Source organism: Caretta caretta, chromosome 25 (assembly GCF_965140235.1).
Source record: "Caretta caretta isolate rCarCar2 chromosome 25, rCarCar1.hap1, whole genome shotgun sequence".
Classification (NCBI taxonomy): Eukaryota; Metazoa; Chordata; order Testudines; family Cheloniidae; genus Caretta; species Caretta caretta.
This window is the reverse complement of record NC_134230.1, coordinates 4,408,170-4,427,785: the sequence shown is the minus strand read 5'-3', so window position 1 is coordinate 4,427,785 and position 19,616 is coordinate 4,408,170. Positions and strand designations below refer to the sequence as shown.

Here is a 19,616-nt window from a genome sequence, read left to right as displayed (position 1 = left end):
AATCTAACACATACCTAGCTAGATTACTTACTAAAAGTTCTAAGACTCCATTCCTGTTCTGTCCCCAGCAAAAGCAGCATACAGACAGACACAGACCCTTTGTTTTTCTCCCTCCTCCAAGCTTTTGAAAGTATCTTGTCTCCTCATTGGTCATTTTGGTCAGGTGCCAGCGAGGTTACCTTTAGCTTCTTAACCCTTTACAGGTGAGAGGATTTTTCCTCTGGCCAGGAGGGATTTTAAAGGGGTTTACCCTTCCCTTTACATTTATGACAGATGGAGATTCCACAACCTCCTAGGCAATTTATTCCAGTGTTTAACCACCCTGACAGGAAGATTTTCCTAATGCCCAAGCTAAACCGCCCTTGCTGCAATTTAAGCCTGTTGCTTCCTGCCCTGGCTTCAGAAGCTAAGCAGAACAATTGTTAGTATGTGTAAAGTCCTACTATTCTGATGTGGTAGCAATTTACACCCACTTCACACTCCACTTTGCCCTGGTGTAAATGGCTTACAAGGCACAGGACACTCAGGAAACCAGCCAACAGGGCTTAGAGCTGACAGCGAATTAGACATGAATTTGCACTTAGGGCTTGGCTACACTTACATTTTATAGTGCTCTAACTTGCTGGCTCAGGGGAGTGAAAAATCAGCCCCCTGAACGTAGCAAGTCTGAGCGCTTTAAAGCGCTAGTGTAGACAGGCTCCGAGGGCTGGGAGCCGCTCTCCCAGCGCTTGGGGCTAATCCCCTCGTCAGGGTGGATTACCAGGAGCGCGACCACACTTGCACTTCAAAGCACTGCCGCAGGATAGGGCTGCAAAAAGCCCAGTGCAGTCTGATGCTGTATGATACAATGGCATCATGTCCCAGTGCATGGAAATCATAGGGCCTTTCTCGATGGCTCCAGCGTGGTACGCCTGGAATATGGCCTTCTGTGCATCCTACTACTAGAAAGGCAGTGATGAAAAGGAGGGAGTTCAGGTCGGCTGGCTGGGACCCAGGATTCCCATTCCACAGGAAATTCCAAAATTAAAAAATATTGTTCCGCATTGAAACAAAACCTCAAAATTCTGACATTTTCCATGGAGTAGGAGGAGTCCAGAATTTTCATTTAAAAGAAAAGGGAAATGACATTCTGGGTCAACTTCTTCTAAACACAATGAGACTCCCTGAACTGCTTGGAGCTCTGTCTGCCTGCGGGGCAGAGGGGGGGCTACTGAGAAGCCAGGAGCTTGTAAGTGCTTACAGCCCTGGAGGAATGATGGATGAGATAGAGAAAGGCACCATTTGGGCTGAGATACAGTGAGATGTATCAGTCAGGGGAACTCATTTTGCAGGAAGCAGTGGAAGCTGCGCAGCTTGGGACACTTAAAATTGGACTGTGCCAGAGAATGGAGATGGAGATGATGGTCTGGTCTTTTCCTTCTCTCACTTTGATGATCTTAGGACCCTATCCATAGCTGCATAAAACCTAGCTCACACAGATCAGCCTCCCAGGGCCATATGCTTCCCCTTGGGAGCACAGCCACGTTTAAATGTTTCAAGCCATGGGGCTAGAGCAATTCCTTGCTTGGCTGCATCTGGAAGGGCGTTGAATAACCTGAAAGAAAACTCAGTGCTATTGGCATTGAGCTCTTACTAACCTTGAGTATCCCGACTACAGCCAGTGCTTAACCATGAGTATCAGGCAATGGGCCTGCTCACCTGGCTCTCAGCCAGATGGCAGCAGTAACCTTCTTCTTGTTTTATCTGCTTCAGGAACATGTTCCCGCCGAACCTAGTAGAAGCCTGCTTCAAACAGGTACGGACACCGGTTCCCCATGCCTGCTTCTTCCTGCCCAGCACTCTGATTGTCCTTTATGCCTGTGCAGAAGAGGTTGCATTCTGAACTGCCCCCCTCTAGAGATGCAGGGATGGGTTTAGGCCACCTTTGAACCTCCCAGAGTGCACTGCTCCAATGACCACTGCAGCCACCAGTATAAATTAGAGCAGCTCCCAGGCAGCCTTACCCAGTTGTCTATAGATTAGTAAACAGCCCGGAATTGCTGGAGCACAGACTGTTCTGGCCACTACCCTTCCTGCTCTTGGCTTGCTCCTCTCAGGGGCCTGCCAAGGGGCAGTGTGGGGCCCCTTATATGCCAGCCCTGTACTGCCTGTGAACAAGGGGAGCTCCCCCAGGGCTGTTCCCCTGCCCCTTTATAGCACCTCACGAGCAATATAAAGGGCCCATAGCACAAGTATGAATATCTGGCCCAACGGTAACAGTTGGGTGTAAAATGACACCAAATGGGATTCCCCACTCACAGTGCTAGCCATTGCACCATCCCCTGCGGAGCTGAAGAAGAGACTTCTTTCCCTGAGTGTAAGTAGCACAGCATCTGGGTCGCTTGGTAAGCTGGTCCCATTCAAACAATATGTGTTTTAATACAGCCAAATGCAAAGTCAGACATCTAGGAACAAGGAATGCAGGCCACACCTACAGAATGGGGGGCCGGACCCTGTATCCAGTGACTCTGAAAAGGATCTAGGGGTCATAGTGGACAAGCCATGGAACACAAGCTCCCGGTGCAATGCTGTGGCAGGAAGAGCTAATGCGACCCTTGGATGGATAAATAGGGGTGCAGTGAATAGGAGTCGGGAGATGTTTCTACCTGTGTTTAGCAGTGGTGAGACTGGCCCTAGAATGCTGTGTCCAGGTCTGGGATCTAGATTTTTTAAAGGATGTTTCAAAAATTGAGAGGGTGCAGAAAAAATCCACACAATTCATTTGAGGCCTGGAGAAAATGCCTGACACTGAGAGACTTAAAGAGTTCGCAAAAAGAAAAGGAGGATTTGTGGCACCTTAGAGACTAACCAATTTATTTGAGCATAAGCTTTCGTGAGCTACAGCTCACTTCATCTGTTGCATTCAGTGGAAAATACAGTAAGGAGATTTATATGCACACAGAACATGAAAAAATGGGTGTTATCATACACACTGTAAGGAGAGTGATCACTTATGCCATCATGTGCCAGCAATGCCCCTCTGCCATGTACATTGGTCAAACTGGACCGTCTCTACGTAAAAGAATAAATGGACACAAATCAGATGTCAAGAATTATAACATTCATAAACCAGTCAGAGAACACTTCAATCTCTCTGGTCACTCGATTACAGACCTAAAAGTCGCAATATTACAACAAAAAGACTTCAGAAACAGACTCTAACAAGAGACTGCTGAATTGGAATTAATTTGCAAACTGGATACAATTAACTTAGGCTTGAATAGAGACTGGGAGTGGATGGGTCATTACACAAAGTAAAACTATTTCCCCTCTCTTCCCTCCCCCCCTCCCCCCCGTTCCTCAGACGTTCTTATCAACTGCTGGAAATGGCCCACCTTGATTATCACTACAAAAGGTTTTCTCTCCCCCCGCACCCGCCCCCTGCTCTCCTGCTGGTATTAGCTCATCTTAAGTGATCACTCTCCTTACAGTGTATATGATAAACACCCATTTTTTCGTGTTCTGTGTGTATATAAATCTCCTCACTGTATTTTCCACTGAATGCATCCGATGAAGTGAGCTGTAGCTCACGAAAGCTTAGGCTCAAATAAACTTGTTAGTCTCTAAGGTGCCACAAGTCCTCCTGTTCTTTTTGCGAATACAGACTAACACGGCTGCTACTCTGAAACCTTAGAGTTCGATCAGCTACCCAGGGAAAAGGTGGATTCTCATCTCTTGATGTCTTCAGTTCTAGACCGGATGCTTTCTGGAAATTCTGCATTGGCTAAACCCAAGTTATTGGGCTCAACGCAGGGGGAACTGGGTGAAATGTAAGGGCCTTTGCTTTACAGGAGGTCAGGCCTGATGATCTAATGGTCCTTTATAGCCTTACGCTCTATGATCTAGATGTCTGTGAATCCTTGCACTGAGCCAGGGAATTAGGCCCAAACAGTTGTCAGCCAAGTCCCTGGGAGTTCAGGCTCAGGCCCTATGGAGAAGAGCAGGGTTATTGTGCAGAGGCTTGTGGGCACGGCTGACAACGGTGTATCATTTCAGTACAAGACGCAATACAGCACCAGGGTCTTCGCCAGAACCATCCTCCGCAGCAGCAATGACACAGCAGGGACCACGGCCAGCTCACAGGCTTCCATGCCCGAGAATGTCACCGGCACCCTGGAGAACGTCACACGCACCCTTAGGAGCCTCCAGGAAGTGCTGAGCTTCGAGGAAACCATCCCTATCCCCGGCTCTGCCAACGGGGTGAATGCGCTGGGCCTGGTGGTGTTCTCCGTGTGCTTTGGCCTGGTGATTGGCAGCCTGAAGCAGAAGGGACGGGCCCTGCAGGAGTTCTTCAACTGCCTCAACGAAGCCATCATGAGGCTGGTGGCCATTATCATCTGGTGAGGAGCAGGGTGGGTGGGGCAAGGAGACCTGATGAGAGATGGGGGTAATTTTAAAGGTGAGATACACAGGGAAAATAAATGGGTGTGGCCCCCATTTTGCTCCTTAGTGCCTGGATGGGATTTTAATTCACAAGTGTGTGTTGGGTTTTGTTTGTTGTTTTTATCATAGATATATCAAGGAGGCCAGGACATGACTTCCTTGATGCTGCTTGAGGCCTCCTTGGAGGACCAGAGAGCTGAAGTGGGGGGATCACTAAGACGTTACCTAAAGGGGCAAGCTGTGAGTGTGGCACACACAGAGCTTTCCTCCCAGCTGTTTTCCAGGAGTTTTAGTTAATGTTGAATGGTGTTGGGCCAAGTACCAAACCCTGTGGAACACCAGTAGAAACATCCCCTTTCGGTGAATCCACACTGACAACTACTTTGTTTTTAATCAATTGAACATAATCAATTGTTCTGTTGAGATTGTACAGTGCTAATTTTTAATTAGAATGTCATGTGGTACTAACTCAAATGTCTTACCAAAGTTTAAGTATATTATATCTATGCAGTTATTTTTATCAACCAACCTTGTAATCACTTCAAAGAATGAAATCAGTATTGTTTGCCAAGACGTATTTTCCATAAAACTATGTTGACTGGCATTAATTGTATTCCTGTTCTTGGATTCTTTATTGATTGAATCCTGTATCAGTTTTTCCATTATTTTGCCTTCATGGCTAACTGACCTATAGTTACCCAGGTCATCACACCTGCCTTTTTTGAATATTGGCACAGCATTAGCACTCTTCCAGTGATCTGGAATTGTCCTGGTTTTCCAAAATTTATGAAAAATTAACATCAGCAGGCCAGAAGTATCCTCAGCCAGCTCTTTAAGCACTCTAGGGTGCAAATTAACTGGGCCCGCTAATTTTAAAATATTTATCCCTGGTAGATATTAGCATCCTCTTAATTTACTAATCCGGTTGAAAGGATTTCATCATCCCTATGTGATATGAGTACATCATCCTGCCTCTTTCCAAATACAGAATAGAAATACTTATTGAACCAGGGGCAGCGGAACAATGGGTGTGGGGGACTAGTGCCCCCTCGAGGGAAATATTTGGGGGGGTCTCATGTATGTTTCTGCCCCTTCCAATGTTTCCCCCCAAAATATCTCATGGAAATGATGGTGGGATTGGGAAGAGGGGCTGGAGCTTCCTCTGAGATCAGGTTGGCCACGAGGAGCAGGTAGGAACACCAGTCCTGTCCCTGCCTTCCAGCCTCCATGGGTCCTGGTGGAGACACTTGGCCCAGAGAGGGGCAGGAACATATGTGCCAGCTGTCAGAGTAGGGTGAGGAATGGGAGGAGCACAGGGCACTGGGCACCAGCTGCCAAGGAATTGCTGTAGGAATGCCAGTAGGAACTGCTGGGACACCCTTTCCCAGCCTGTTGCCAGCTGCCCCTCTCCCATCCCTCCCCCCACCAATTCTCAGTAGCTCCCCTCGCTCCCCCTCCTATCCATCTGCTGCCTGCCCATTCACAGTGAGCTTCCGTACTAAACTCTTCTGCCTTTGTGCATCATTATTAACGTTTACCATGTCCGTCTAGTAGTGGGCCTATACCATTGCTTGGAGTCCTTTTTTTCCTAATATACTTAAATTTCTTCTTAATATAAGACCAGCAATACTGGGTCCGATCAATGGTCCATCTAGCCCTGGATCCTGTCTTCTGACTGTGGCCAATGCCAGACGCTTCAAAGGAAAGGAACAGAACAGAGCAATGATTGAGTGATCCATCCCCTGTCGTCCAGTCCCAGTTTCTGGCAGTCAGAGGCTTAGGGACACTCAGAGCATGAGGTTCTTGTGTTATGTGAAGGGGTAAATAAAGCTTCCTTATCCACTTTCACTACACCAGTCATGATTTTTTAGACCTCTATCATATCCCTCCTTATTGGTCTCATTTCCAAGCTGAACATTTCCAGTCTTTTTAATCTCTCCTTGTATGGAAGTTGTTCCGTCTCAACCGTTTCTGTTGCCCTTTTCTGTACCTTTTCCAATTCCAATATATCCTTTTTGAAATGAGGCAACCAGAACTGCACATAGTATTCAAGGTGATGGCCTACCATGGATTTGTATAGTGGCATTGTGATATTTTCTGTCGTATTATCTCTCCCTTTCCTAGTGGTTCCTGACATGTCTGTTAAATTTTTTGACTGCCACTGCATATTGAGTGGATGTTTTCAGAGAACTATCCACAGTGACTGCAAGATTTCTTTCTTGAGTGGTAACAGCTAATTTAGACCCCATCATTTTATATGTATAGTTGGGATTATGTTTTCCAATGTGCATTACTTTGCATTTATCAACATTGATTTTATCTGCCATTTTGTTACCCAGTCACCCAGTTTTGTGAGATCCCTTTGTAGCTCTTCACAGTCACCTTTGGACAACTATCTTGAGTAATTTTGTATTGTCTGCAAATTTTGCCACTTCCCTATTTACCCCCCTTTCCAGATCAATTATGAATATGTTGAACAACTCTGGTCCCAGTACAGATCCCTGGGGCACACTGCTATTTACCTCTTCATTCTGAAAACCATTTATTCCTACCCTTTGTTTCCTATATTTTAACCAGTTACTGATCCAGGAGAGAAACTTTCTTCTTACCCCATGACAGCTTACTCTGTTCAAGAGCCTTTGGGGAGAGACCTTGTCAAAGGCTTTCTGAAAGTCTATGTGCACTCTGTCCACGGGATCCCCCTTGTCCACATGCTCGTTGACGTCCTCAGAGAATTCTCATAGATTGATGAAGCATGATTTCCTTTTACAAAAACCTTGTTGACTCTTGCTCAACAAATTGTCTTAATTTATGTGTCTGATAATTCTGTTCTTTACTGTAGTTTCAACTAAGTTGCCTGGCACTGAAGTTAGCTTTACCAGCCTGTAATTGTCAGGATCGCTCCTGGAGCCCTTTTTAAAAAGGCGTCACGTTAGCTACCCTCCAGTCATCTGGTCCAGAGGCTGATTTAAGCGATAGGTCACAGACCACAGTTAGTAGTTCTGCAATTTCACATTTGAATTCCTTCAGAACTCTTGGATGAATACCATCTGTTAGGGGGCTTATTCCTTCACCCACTTACTTCCCTGGTCCTTCTCGCATGAACAGAGAGCAACAATACCCAAAGTCCAAAGGTGCAAACAATTCGATGTTTATTGGGGTGAACTTCCAGCAAGCATGATTCCAGTTTCCTTCCTTAGTATCCTCCTTCCCAGCTCTGACACCACAGAGCCTTACACCTGTGTCCCTGTTCCCATTCCTACCCTTAGCCAAACATGATTCCAACTTCCTTACTCCCATTCCCTGTTCCCATTTCCCCCTTTAGCAAAACATGATTCCAATTTTCTTACCCCCATTCCCTGTTCCCATCTCCCTCTTTAGCAAAACATGATTCCAATTTTCTTACCCCCATTCCCTGTTCCCATCTCACACACCCACATGCCCACCCCCACCCACACCCAGTCACTTCCTCATTGACTACAGATTATATAGTAAAACTTGAGTTCTGCTTAGCTATACCTTAACCAATCATTTTCCTGAAATTTAACTAACCAATCCTAACATATTGTAACCAATTATATCCTACCACCTTAATTAGTTTACACCCAGCAAAATTAATTATACAGCAGACAGGAACAATCACAGAACCAGACAGAGATTATACAGACAAACAATAGCAAAGTGGGAACTATAATGACAAAACAATACAGAAGTGAGGATTTCACATCCCAGCTATTGATAAGTGAGTTCTTGCCAGACAGGATGCTATCAAACTAAGTTTCCTTTTACATTTTCTAGGCACTTCCCTTTCTCTGGAGGTGATAGGAACTATCAGGACAGGATTGTATTCCTAACAGCCGAATAGCACCTTATTTCAGTGTGACTAGTTTGGAATGTGAGGATGTGACTGTTTGCTTCCCAGCTTATGGCTGCCTCTGCTGCTTAGCCAAAGGTCTTAGCCTAAGAACAGGGCCTCAGACTGTCACATTAAGAGAAGGCCCTTACACCAGCAGACAGTGATTTTGATTCTTTCTTTTATACCTCTATCACTAGCCAAGTGATAAGAATACACCTAAATTCTTAGAGTATAGGCCTTTACAGACAGGCCTGAATATCTATATCCTAACACCATCTGGTTCTGGTGACTTATTACTGGTTAATTTAACAATTTGATCCAAAACCTCCTCTACTGACATCTCAATCTGCAACAGTTCCTCAGATATGTCATCTAATAAGAATGGCTCAGGTGTGGGAATCTGCCTCCCATCTTCAGCAATGAAGACCTATACAAAGAATTCATTTAGCTTCTCCACAATGGCCTTGTCTTTCTTCAGCGCTCCTTTACACCTTGGTTGTCTAGTGGCCCCACTGATTTTCTTTAGCCCTGCCAGCCATGGATTTTTCCCTGAAGTCTTTACTTTCCTTATTAATTTTCTACCCTTTGTTGTATTTATCTATTCCCCTTTTTTCCATTCGTTATATTATGCTTTTCTATTTCTAATTGCTGCCTTCATGTCCCCATTGAACCATGGATGGGCTTTTAGCCAAAGTTGTCCTCTTTCGTGTGGAATTGTGGCTTTGGGGCATCTAATGAACGCTTCTTAGAGAACTCACCATTGTAATCCACATTTTTCTGTCTACATTTTTTCTCGCAGTCAATTTTGCTCAGACTTTTTCCTCAGTGTTGGGGAATTAGGCTGGGCCTGTCCTCTGTTTACCCGTATTGAATGTAACCAGGTCATGATCACTGGTCCTTAGACAACCACCAGCTCCCAACCCTGTGATTAATTCATCTGTATCCAGTATAGCATTCCTTCATGTTGGATGCAATACCTTTTGTGTTAGAAAATTATTTTCTATATTTTTTAGAAACTCTAACAATGTTTCACTGCTGGCTGAATGCAACCTCCAGCATATGTCTCCCAGATTGAAGTCCCTCATAACAACACAATTTTTCTGAACACACAGTACAGACAGAAGTAACTCATGCTGTTCTCTGGTTTGATTCAGTGGTCTGGGTTTTGCTAATAGCACTTTGATCCATATGCATACAACATCCCTAGGTCTGAGTCATTGATACCTCTAACACATTACCTCTTAGTAATGGTGTCTTTTGCCCACTCAAATCTTTCTAAACAGGTTATAAGCAGTGATTTTAACATTCCAGTTATGTGAATTGTCGCACCAGGTTTCAATAATATCGAATTTCTTCTCTATCAATGAAAATTTCCAATTCCTCTTGCTTGGTACCCAGACTCTTAGCTTTGCATTAAAACAACTGAAAAATTTCTTCTCTTCTCATTCTTTGCCACATCAGTTCAATTTGTTCCCAGCATACTGCATTTGAGTTTGTACCACATTTGCCTTCTTAGTATCCTCCCCTTGTGTTGCTAGCTTAATGTCCTCCTGGCTCCTCCAGCATCTCTTTGGATGAATGGGCCACTTCACACCTCTCAGCCATCTGTGCTGCAGATAGATGTGCAGAGCCTCTTCCCTGAACACTAGGACCAGATTTGGGGCAGGGACTCTGCATCTCAAATCTTCTGCCTCCAGCTGGTTCATGCACTTCTCTCAGCCCCACTACCTTCCTTTCTCAGAAGCCCTCCAAGCTTACCAGGGCATGGAGTGGCAAGAAGGAGAGTGGAGCTGGTGTGTAGTGTCCGGAGCAGTGGGTGGGCTAAGAGCTACAGGGGATGTCAGACTGCAATGGCATAGTGCAGAGAATGTTGGAGATGGAGCGGCATCGGAGCAGTGGGGAGGAATCTGAACAATTGCAGGGAATATGGGGTTTTGGAGCGGTGGGGGTATTAGAACAGTGCATTGAAGAGTGGGGAGAAAAGGAGGGGGTCAGAGCTGTGCAGAGGGGGATGCTGGAGAGGTTTTGTCAGTCTCCCAAAACTCTCACATCCATTGCCCCCCAAGTTTGTCCACCTCTTCAAAAAAAGTCCCCACTGACTCCATGCTAGTCCCTGAACTGCTGCTGCATCCTCACCCCTGCACCCACAACTCCTCAATGTGGGTCCTGTCCTGATGACTGCCTCTCTGTGGGAAGGAGGGTGAAGCAGGGTGTGCTGGAGAGGCGGAGACAGGAAGCGATGCAGGGGCAGCAAAGGGACTAATATGGAGCAATGTGTTCTGTGGCCAGGGTAATCGTTGCCTCGGAGCCAGAGACAGTGGAGAGGGTGGGAGTACATGGGGGTGCAGAGAAAATATTGTTTTTAAAAGCAAAGAAATTAAACGCTCAAAAGCCATAATGCAGTGTTACGATTGGCCAGCTGTGCCCCATGTCCTTCCAGAGTGTGGAGAGAGACTAAACAGAAACCTCTGAAAACTAGGAAATACAAAATTAAGATACATGCTGTGACGGGTTGGATCACAGAAACCCCCTTGGGGCTGGCCACTGATGTGCCAAGACTACTTCTGCCCCGCCTTTCCTGCCAGCTTGGGACTCCAGAACCCTGCCTGGTTGTGCCAGACATGCTTGCCGGCTACAAACACAGGCCCAGGTCTGAACCACGTCCACAAACTGAAAGCAGCTTAAGAAGTGTTCCTGTCTTTAACACTCAGATGCCCAACTCCCAGTGGGGTCCAAACCCCAAATAAACCTGTTTTACCCTGTATAAAGCTTATATAGGATAAACTCATAAATTGTTCGCCCTCTATAACACTGATAGAGAGATATGCTCAGCTGTTTGCACCCCCCCCCCCAGGTATTAATACATACTCTGGGTTAATTAATAAGTAAAAAGTGATTTTATTAAATACAAAAAGTAGGATTTAAGTGGTTCCAAGTGATGACAGACAAAACAAAGTAAATTACCAAACAAAATAAAATAAAACACGCAAGTCTATGCCTAATACAGTAAGAAAACTGAATACAGATATAACCTCACCCTCAGAGGAATTCCAGTAATCTTCCTTTTACAGACTAGTCTCCTTCTAGTCTGGGTCCAGCAATCACTTACACCCCCTGTAGTCCCGGTTTCTTTCAGGTATCCTTTGAGGTGGAGAGGCTATCTCTTGAGCCAACTGAAGACAAAATAGAGGGGTCTCCCAGGGGTTTAAATAGACTTTCTCTTGTGGGTGGACACCCCTCCCTCCCCCTGTGTAGAATCCAGCTACAAAATGGAGTTTTGGAGTCACATTGGCAAGTCACATGTCCATGCAGACTGAGTTCCTTACCAGCCAAGCCACATTCCTGGGAAAGCTCAGATGTGGATTGGCATCTCCACATTCATTGTTAGCTTAAGTGTTTCTTGATTGGGCACTTACTGAGAATAGTATTTTCTCAGGAAGCTGACCAACTGCTTCACTGAGGCTATTTAAAATTAAACAAGTACATAGCCAATATTTATAACTTCAAATACAAAAATGATACATGTATACAGATAGGATGAATGTATTCAGTAGATCATAACCTTTGCAGAGAGATGTTACATGGCATATGTAGCATAAAACATATTCCAGCCATGTCATATTTACATTCATGAGCATATTTCCGTAAAGCATTATGGGGTGCATCGTCACACATGCCACAACCCTCGTTAAGTTGTTCCAATGGTTAACTACCCTCATTATTAAAGATGTGTGTCTTATTGCTAGACTGAATTTATCTGGCTTCAGCTTCCAGCCATTAACATGTTAGACCTTTCTCTGCTAGAGTGCAGAGTGCTCTGGTATCAAATTTCTGTTCCCGTGTAGGTACTTTAAAAATATGTATTGTTTGCCTGTGCCCAGCTTCCCAAGCAATCCAGATCGCCCTGTGTCAATGTCCTGCCTTTTTATCCAGATACTCCTGTATTGAGACTAATAACTTGTGTCTGACTACAGCACCCTCCAGAAGGGTGATCAGTCTGGATTTGTGGAGATCAAGAGGTGAAGAATCCACCACTTCCCTTGGTAGTTTGTTAACCTTTAACCCATTCCCAGTGGCTGTTACCAGCTCCAGAATTGGCACAGTTAAGGTTGCATTGCAGGGCTGGCATGTACCTTAACTTTGTATTTTCTGATTTTCAGAGGTTTTGGTTTAGCCACTGTCCACATTCTGGAAGGGCAGGAGGCACCACTGGGCAACTTTAACTCTGCAGTAATGAAGTTTTGGGGCATTTAATATATATTTGCCCCTTGAGCTAAAAGTGTTGCTGGTAGCAGTAGTAGGCTGTTATCCTCTGTGTGGCTCAGCCAATAGAGGGGTGTGTGACACACATTTTATCAGTGGACAATACATTGCTTGCAACACAGCAGTAGAATACTGGGTGTCAGGACTCCGGGGTTCTGTTTCTGAGCCTGGGACAGGAGTGGTTAGAGCAGTTGCTGCAGCCAGAGAGCCAAGTGCATAGGTTCAGCAGACTCTAGTTGAAAGGAGGAGTGACTGAATCTTGGATCTGGGTATTAGAGATCTGGCATCTGTTCCTAATTGCCAGGAGTCCTGTTAGCTGTAAAATGGGGGGATGATACCGGTCTTCCTAAGGTAGGGGTCTGAAGCCTTGCCCAGCGAAAAGGGCTGTGAACTCAAAAAGTGTTGCATCCAACATGGGGGAAGTCTATATTAGACCTTGTCTTGACAGCTAAAGAGGAACTGAGCACAGAACTAAAAATGAATGGTAGCTTAGGCACAAGTGATCATGACTTATCACATTTATAATGTACAAACAGAATGGAGTCCAGTGATATCAATACTTGGTGCTTTAAAAGGGCCAGTTTCACAAAGCTGAAAACAATTATGAGCCAAGTCAGCTGGGAGGAAGAATTGAATCAGAACAAAGTGAATGACTGTGAATTAAGGCCACTTTATGAGGCTGTGTCTACACTACAGACCTTACAGGGGCACAGCCCTATCGCTGCAGCGGCACCGCTGTAAGGTCTCCTGTGTGGCTGCTCTCCCACCAGCGTAATTAAACCACCCCAACGAGTGGCAGTAGCTCTGTCGGCAGCAGAGTGTCTCCTGCCAACATAGCGCAGCCCACACCGACGCTTTTGTCTGTGAAACTTATGTCTGTCAGGGGGTGTTTTTTCATACCCCGGACTCAAAGTTTTACCGACACAAGTGCTAGTGTAAACATAGCCCTAGTTGCCCCAAAAGCCACAATCCCCCTGTCGAGGAAGAGGCCATATTGGTTAACAAAGGACATTTTGATTAAAAATCTAGGTGGTTGTAAAATTAACACAGTGCACACTAAATGGATTAAAAACTAACTAACTGATAGGTCTCAAAATATCATTGTAAATGGGGAATCATTGAGTGGGTGTGTTTCTAATGGGGTCCCACAGGGATCAGTTCTTGGCCCTATGCTACTTAACATTTTTATCAATAATCTGAAAGAAGACATCAAATCATCAATAATAAAGTTTGTGGATGACACAAAAATTGTGGGAGTGGTAAATATGGTAGAGGTCAGATCTGGATTGCTTGGGAAGCAAAATATACTTTTAATACAGCAAAATATACATGTGTACATCTGGAAACAAAGAATGGAGGCCCTACTTCCAGGATGGGGAACACTATCCTGGGAAGCAGTGACTCTGAAAAAGATTCAGGGGTCATGGTAGAGGTGGACAATCAGCTGAACATGAGCTCCCAGTGCAACACCGCACTCCAAAGGTCTAATGCAATCCTTCGGTGCATAAGCAAGGGAAATCTCAAGTAGGAGTAGAGAGGTTATTTTACTTCTGTATTGGCCCTGGTGTGACTGTTGCTGGAATTCTGTGTCCAGTTCTGGTGCTCACAATTCAAGAAGGATGTTGGTACATTTGAGAGGGTTCAGAGAAAAGCCATGAGAATGACTAAAGGATTAGAAAACATGCTTTGTAGTGATAGACTCAAGGAGCTCAGTCAATTATAACAAAGAGAAGGTTAAGGGGCAAGTTAATTACACTCTAAATACCTACATGGGGAACAAATATTTGATAATGGGCTTTTCAGCCAAGCACAGATCTAACACTATCCAATGGCTGAACATTGAAGATAGCCCAATTCAGATTGAAAATAAGGCACACATTTTTAATGGTAAGAGTAGTTAACCATTGGAACAATTTACTATGGGGCATGGTGGATTCTCCATCATAAACAATATTTAAATCAAGATTGGATTTTTTCTAAGGGGCCTACTCTAGGAGTTCTCCTGGGGTAGGTCTCTGGCCTGTGCTATCCAGGAATTCAGACTAGGTGATCACAAAGGTCTCTTCTGGGCCTTGGAAGCTATGAATAGGTGACAGTATTGACTGGAGATTCTGAGCCTTGAACTCCTGACACTCCTGGCTCCTAGCTCAGGGCACCCTCGGCTGGTGGGTATTTTGTGGGGAAGGGACCCTCAGACTGTTGAAAAATGGAGATTGAAGGAGGCAGATCTGTCTTACAAAATTCAGAACCCCAAACTCATGGACCACTAAAAATGTTGATCGAAAGCCAACTCTGGAGTCAGGACTCCTGGTTTTTATCTTCCTCTCTGTCACTGGGTCACTCTGTGATGCTGGGCAAAGCACATAACCTCTGTGTGACTCAGTTTGACCATCTGTTCAGTCCTATGACGGCTTTGCATGGAAGGATTAATAGCACAGTGTTTCCTGTCACGGGTGGGATGTGGCGTTTTCCCTTTCCCATGAACTGATGGAATGTGCTGGACTGGCAGGCCGGGTCTCTCTGCTGAGACTATTTTCTGTGATGGTGTCTGTTGGGAAATGGCCGCTTGTCCACTGCATTGGGACCATCATAGTGATTCAGAAGGGAAGGCTCCTTGCAGCACCTGCAACACTGAGCCACCTCCTTAAACAGCAATGCACCAAGTCAAGCTAGTGAGTACAGCTTGTGAGGAGCCTGTTCTCCCTGTCCCTGGCTCATGCGGGGCTAGAACCAACAACTCCCTCCTCTGATCACTGACATCAAAGTTATTTGGCTTCTAAATGCTTTGCTCTCATGCATGCCCAGCTGAAGGAAAGGGCACATTCAGTGACTGCAACCTGAGTTGCAGGAGATTTCTACTATGCAAGGGCCAGGGTGAGTTGGGGAGAGCTATGGTCAAGGGAGCTGCCAAGGGGCACAGGGGCAGATAAGCCCCTAAAAGTCTGGCACATTATTCAAATCAGGTCAAATCTCCCAAGGACAGGCTGCCTCCGGGGAGCCCTAGCTGCTGCCTCCTGCTGGGAATGTGCTTTCACGCTGAGGCCTGGAGGGGCAGAGGAAAGCCAAGATGCCTGAACTGTTCCAAACTTCCCACGTGGCTGAGTGTGAGCCCTGAGCCTCTTGAATACGAACACTTGAATGGGAGTCCCTAGGGGTGAGCCCTGAGCCACGAGTGTAAGCCTCAAAGCCACAGTCTGAGCTCTGACTGGGAGCCGGGAGTCCTGAGTGGGACCCTGAGTACCTGAAGGGTGTGTCCACGGAGGCATGGTTCTCTTTTATCTTTCCCTAATTTTACCTTCCTGTGACCGCCTCCATCTCAGCACTAGGGCGCCTCCCGCTGAAAGGCAGCCCTGCACTCACTGGATGGATCAGAGCCGGGAGCTCTGCACCCGCGGGATGGATGGGAGCTGAGAGCCCTGTACTCATGGAATGGGATCTGGGAGCCCTGTGCTCGTGGGATGAGAGCCCTGCACCCACAGGATGGATCAGAGCTGGGAGCTCTGCGCCTGCAGGATGGGATGGGAGGCGGGAGCCCTGCGCTTGCGGGATGGGATCAGAGCCGGGAGCCCTGCGTTCTCAGAATGGTATATCGGAGCCGGGAGCCCTGCGCTGCCAGGATAGGATGGGAGCTGGGAGCCCTGTGTTCACGGGATGGGATCGGAGCTGGGAGCCCTGCACTCGCGGGATGGGATCGGAGCTGGGAGCCCTAGTTAGGAAGTTCTGTGGGGTGAGACGGGAATGGAGGAGCAGAGAGGGCAGGTCCCAACGCAGGAGAGGATGTAAGGGCTGATGCAAACATACTTCAGACAAAATGTTTCCTGACCAGCCTCTCCTTTTACTTCTCTGCTTGGACCCAAGTTCAGCATTGCTAGCAACATTTGCTCCCCTGAGTCCCACCGATATTTCAAGAAGGGTTTACATGAAAATATCTGCATAGCCAGTGTTTCCATGATGCTCCTGCCTGTACCTCGCCCTGAGTTAATACTGCCCTCCAGGTGGAGGGGCCTGGCTGGGAGGGGACAGAAAGGGATTTGGAGAGCCCGTCATGCAGAGGCCAGTGCCATCACAGAGGGGTGGATTTCAGTGGAGGAGCAATCCCACCCAGTGCCCCAGCCTGTGCAGCCAGCAGGGGACTGAGGCCATTGACAGACAGACATTGCTTGGTCATTTGAATCCACAGGTCAGCTCTCTGCTGTCCCTGCAGCTTCCAGGAGGGGGCAGCTAAAACCCCGTCTGGCGACTTCATGCGTGGCCTGTGTCTTTGGGTGCCCCAACCTCCTGTGACTCTGTACAGCGTGGGAGAGCCGATGCAGTTATGTGCGATTCTGGAGGCCAGTTCTAAGCCCTGGTCCCTGTGTTCTGTGACAGGTACGCCCCAGTCGGGATCCTATTCTTAATCGCTGGCAAGATTCTGGAGATGGACGACTTAGCAGTGATGGGGGGCCAGCTGGGAATGTACACGCTCACCGTCATCGTGGGGTTGCTCATACACTCCCTGTGTGTCCTGCCGCTGCTGTACTTCATTGTCACCCACAAGAACCCATGGGTGTTCATCACAGGCCTTCTGCAGGCCCTCATCACCGCACTGGGCACCTCCTCAAGGTATGCTGCTTCCCCAGGCAGACTGCGCTGGGCAGGGGCACAGCAACCCGTGGGCAGGGTTGCCAGGCATCTGGTTTTCAACCGGAATTCCCAGTCGAAAAAGGACCCTGGCGGCTCCGGTCAACACTGCTGACCGGGCTGTTAAAAATCTGGTCAGCAGCACAGTGGGGCTAAGGCAGGCTCCCTGCCTGCCCTGGCTCCATGCAGCTCCTGGAAGCAGCCAGCATGTCCCTGCAGCCCCTAGGCACAGGGGTGATCAGGGAAGCTCCGTGCACTGCCCTTGCCCCGAGCGCCAGCTCCGCAGCTCCCGTTGGCCAGGAACCACACCAGTGGGAGCTGTGGGGATGGCGCCTGTGGATGTGGGCAGTGTGCACTGTGCAGAACTGCCTGGCTGTGCCTCCGCCAGGGGTCAGACATGCCGGCCACTTCCAGGAGCAGCATGGAGCCATGGCAGGCAGGGAGCCTGCCTTAGCCCCACTGCGCCGCCGACTGGGAGCCACCTGAGGTAAGCGCTGCCCAGCTGGAGCCCGAACCCTCTGCCCCAGATCAGAACCCACTCCCACCCCCTTCCTCCCTCCCGGAGTCTGCACCCTGCACCCCTTCCTGCACCCCAACCCACTGCCCCAGCCCAGAGCCCCCTCCCACACCCTGAACCCCTCATTTCTGGCCCCACCCCAGAGCCCACACCCCCAGCCCAGAGCCTGTACCCCCTCCCACAGCTCAACCCTCTGCCCCAGCCCAGTGAAAGTGAGTGAGGGTGCGGGAGAGCGAGCGATGGAGGGAGGAGGGCTAGAGTGAGTGGAGTGTGGGGCCTCAGGGGAGGGGCAGGGCAGGGGCGTGGCAAGGGTGTTGCTGATGAAGGGTTTTGTGCAATTAGAAAGTTGACAACCCTACCTGTGGGGGAGGGCTGGGGAGCTAATTAGACATCATGGGACACATGCTCAGAAGCTCTCGTTATTCTCAGTGAGTGCTGAACTCTTGCCACCGCAAGGCTGTGGGGTGGGATTCCCAGCTTCTTGCCCTAGAACCCAGTCCCAAGCCCAACAAAGTCCCATGGCCTTCTTTGGCCCTGGATTGGAGCTGTGATCATGAGGGCAGGCTGCCTCCATCTACGTGCATTAGTGTATGTGCCAGCCACCAAGGAGGCGAACATATCTGTCTGGGGAGGAGATGGTGGGGACTTAGCCGCTGGTCCTGGACTGCACGCCTGAGCTCAGGGCCCAAACTCATATACCACTGGCCTGGCCTGGGGGAGACTGCTCAGCCTGCCACTCACACACACATTCACAGACACGCTCACGCGTGCTCTCATACACACACATGCGCTCTCACAGACACGCAGTCACACACACAAATGCTCACACACATTCACATGCACTCACACACCCGCTCTCACACGCACTCACACATGCGCACTCACATGTGCTCTCACACACTCACACATACACACTCAGACAAGGCTGTCTAGTCTTTCAGTGATTGGGGAGAAGGGCCTCAAGACCCTTGTCTAAGACTGGTGCAAAGAAGCTCAAGATGGTGCCACCCTCCTGCAGTACAAACAGCTTTCTGCGGAACCTGCTGTGAGGCCCCACTCCTGGCCTGACACCGTCACTCCCAGCCAGCAGCAGGGCTGGGAGTCCTGACACTCTCAGGCAGCTTCAAAGTGCACTATACCACCAAGAGACCCACTCAGTCTGCACTCACTCCCAGCAGCCACTTCTGACCTCCCCCTCTACACCTTGCAGGGCAAGAAAGCAGGGATGTGGGATAATAACAAACCAGGGAAGGGCCAAGCATGCTGGAGTGCGTGGCCTTTGCTATTTCCTAGAGGAAGGCAGCATGGTCTGGTGGTTAGAGCTCTGGGAGTCAGGAAACCTGGGTTCTGCTCTTGGCTCTGAGCTTAACTCTCCATGTCACTTTGGGCAAGTCCCTTTCCACCTTTCTGCCTCACTCTACAATACAGAGGTTCTTGGAGGCACCATGCCAGGGGCCAAGCCCTTGGTCCTTCCCCCCAGCGTAGGCTCCAGTAGCCTTCAGGGTCTATTGCTGAGTGAGTGGGGTCACAAAACGCCTCCGGCCAGGGCCCCCTCCCTGGTGCAGAGGTTGGGTGTGGCTCTTTCATGGTGTTTGGGGTTTCCTTTCAGCTCGGCAACGCTCCCCATTACGTTCAGGTGCTTGGAAGACAACAACGGGGTGGACAAGCGCATCACCAGGTTCGTTCTGCCCGTAGGCGCGACCATTAACATGGATGGCACAGCTCTATACGAGGCCCTGGCAGCCATCTTCATCGCACAAGTCAACAACTACGAGCTCGACTTCGGGCAAATCATCACAATCAGGTGACTGGGCCCAAGAACCTGTGCCATTCAGAGGGAGTCAGGCATCGGGGGTCTTGCAGGGCTTGACGGCTGACCCCAAAGGGATCAGGCACCGGTTCTGCTTTGAAAAGGGACTGAGAAGAGGGGGAAACAAC

General features: G+C 48.1%; 1 protein-coding gene across 4 annotated transcripts in view; it reads left to right on the top strand.

The window, feature by feature from the left end:
• Window positions 1-19,616, top strand: part of LOC125627021 (excitatory amino acid transporter 1) — a 162,595-nt gene that overhangs the window by 129,559 nt on the left and 13,420 nt on the right. For all 4 annotated transcript variants that reach the window (XM_075123165.1, XM_075123166.1, XM_048830710.2 and 1 more), the window contains 4 exons: window positions 1,753-1,795; window positions 4,036-4,379; window positions 16,910-17,143; window positions 19,288-19,482. In XM_075123165.1, coding sequence (XP_074979266.1) covers window positions 1,753-1,795; window positions 4,036-4,379; window positions 16,910-17,143; window positions 19,288-19,482 — 816 coding nt within the window. The remainder of the gene's footprint in view (window positions 1-1,752; window positions 1,796-4,035; window positions 4,380-16,909; window positions 17,144-19,287; window positions 19,483-19,616) is intronic.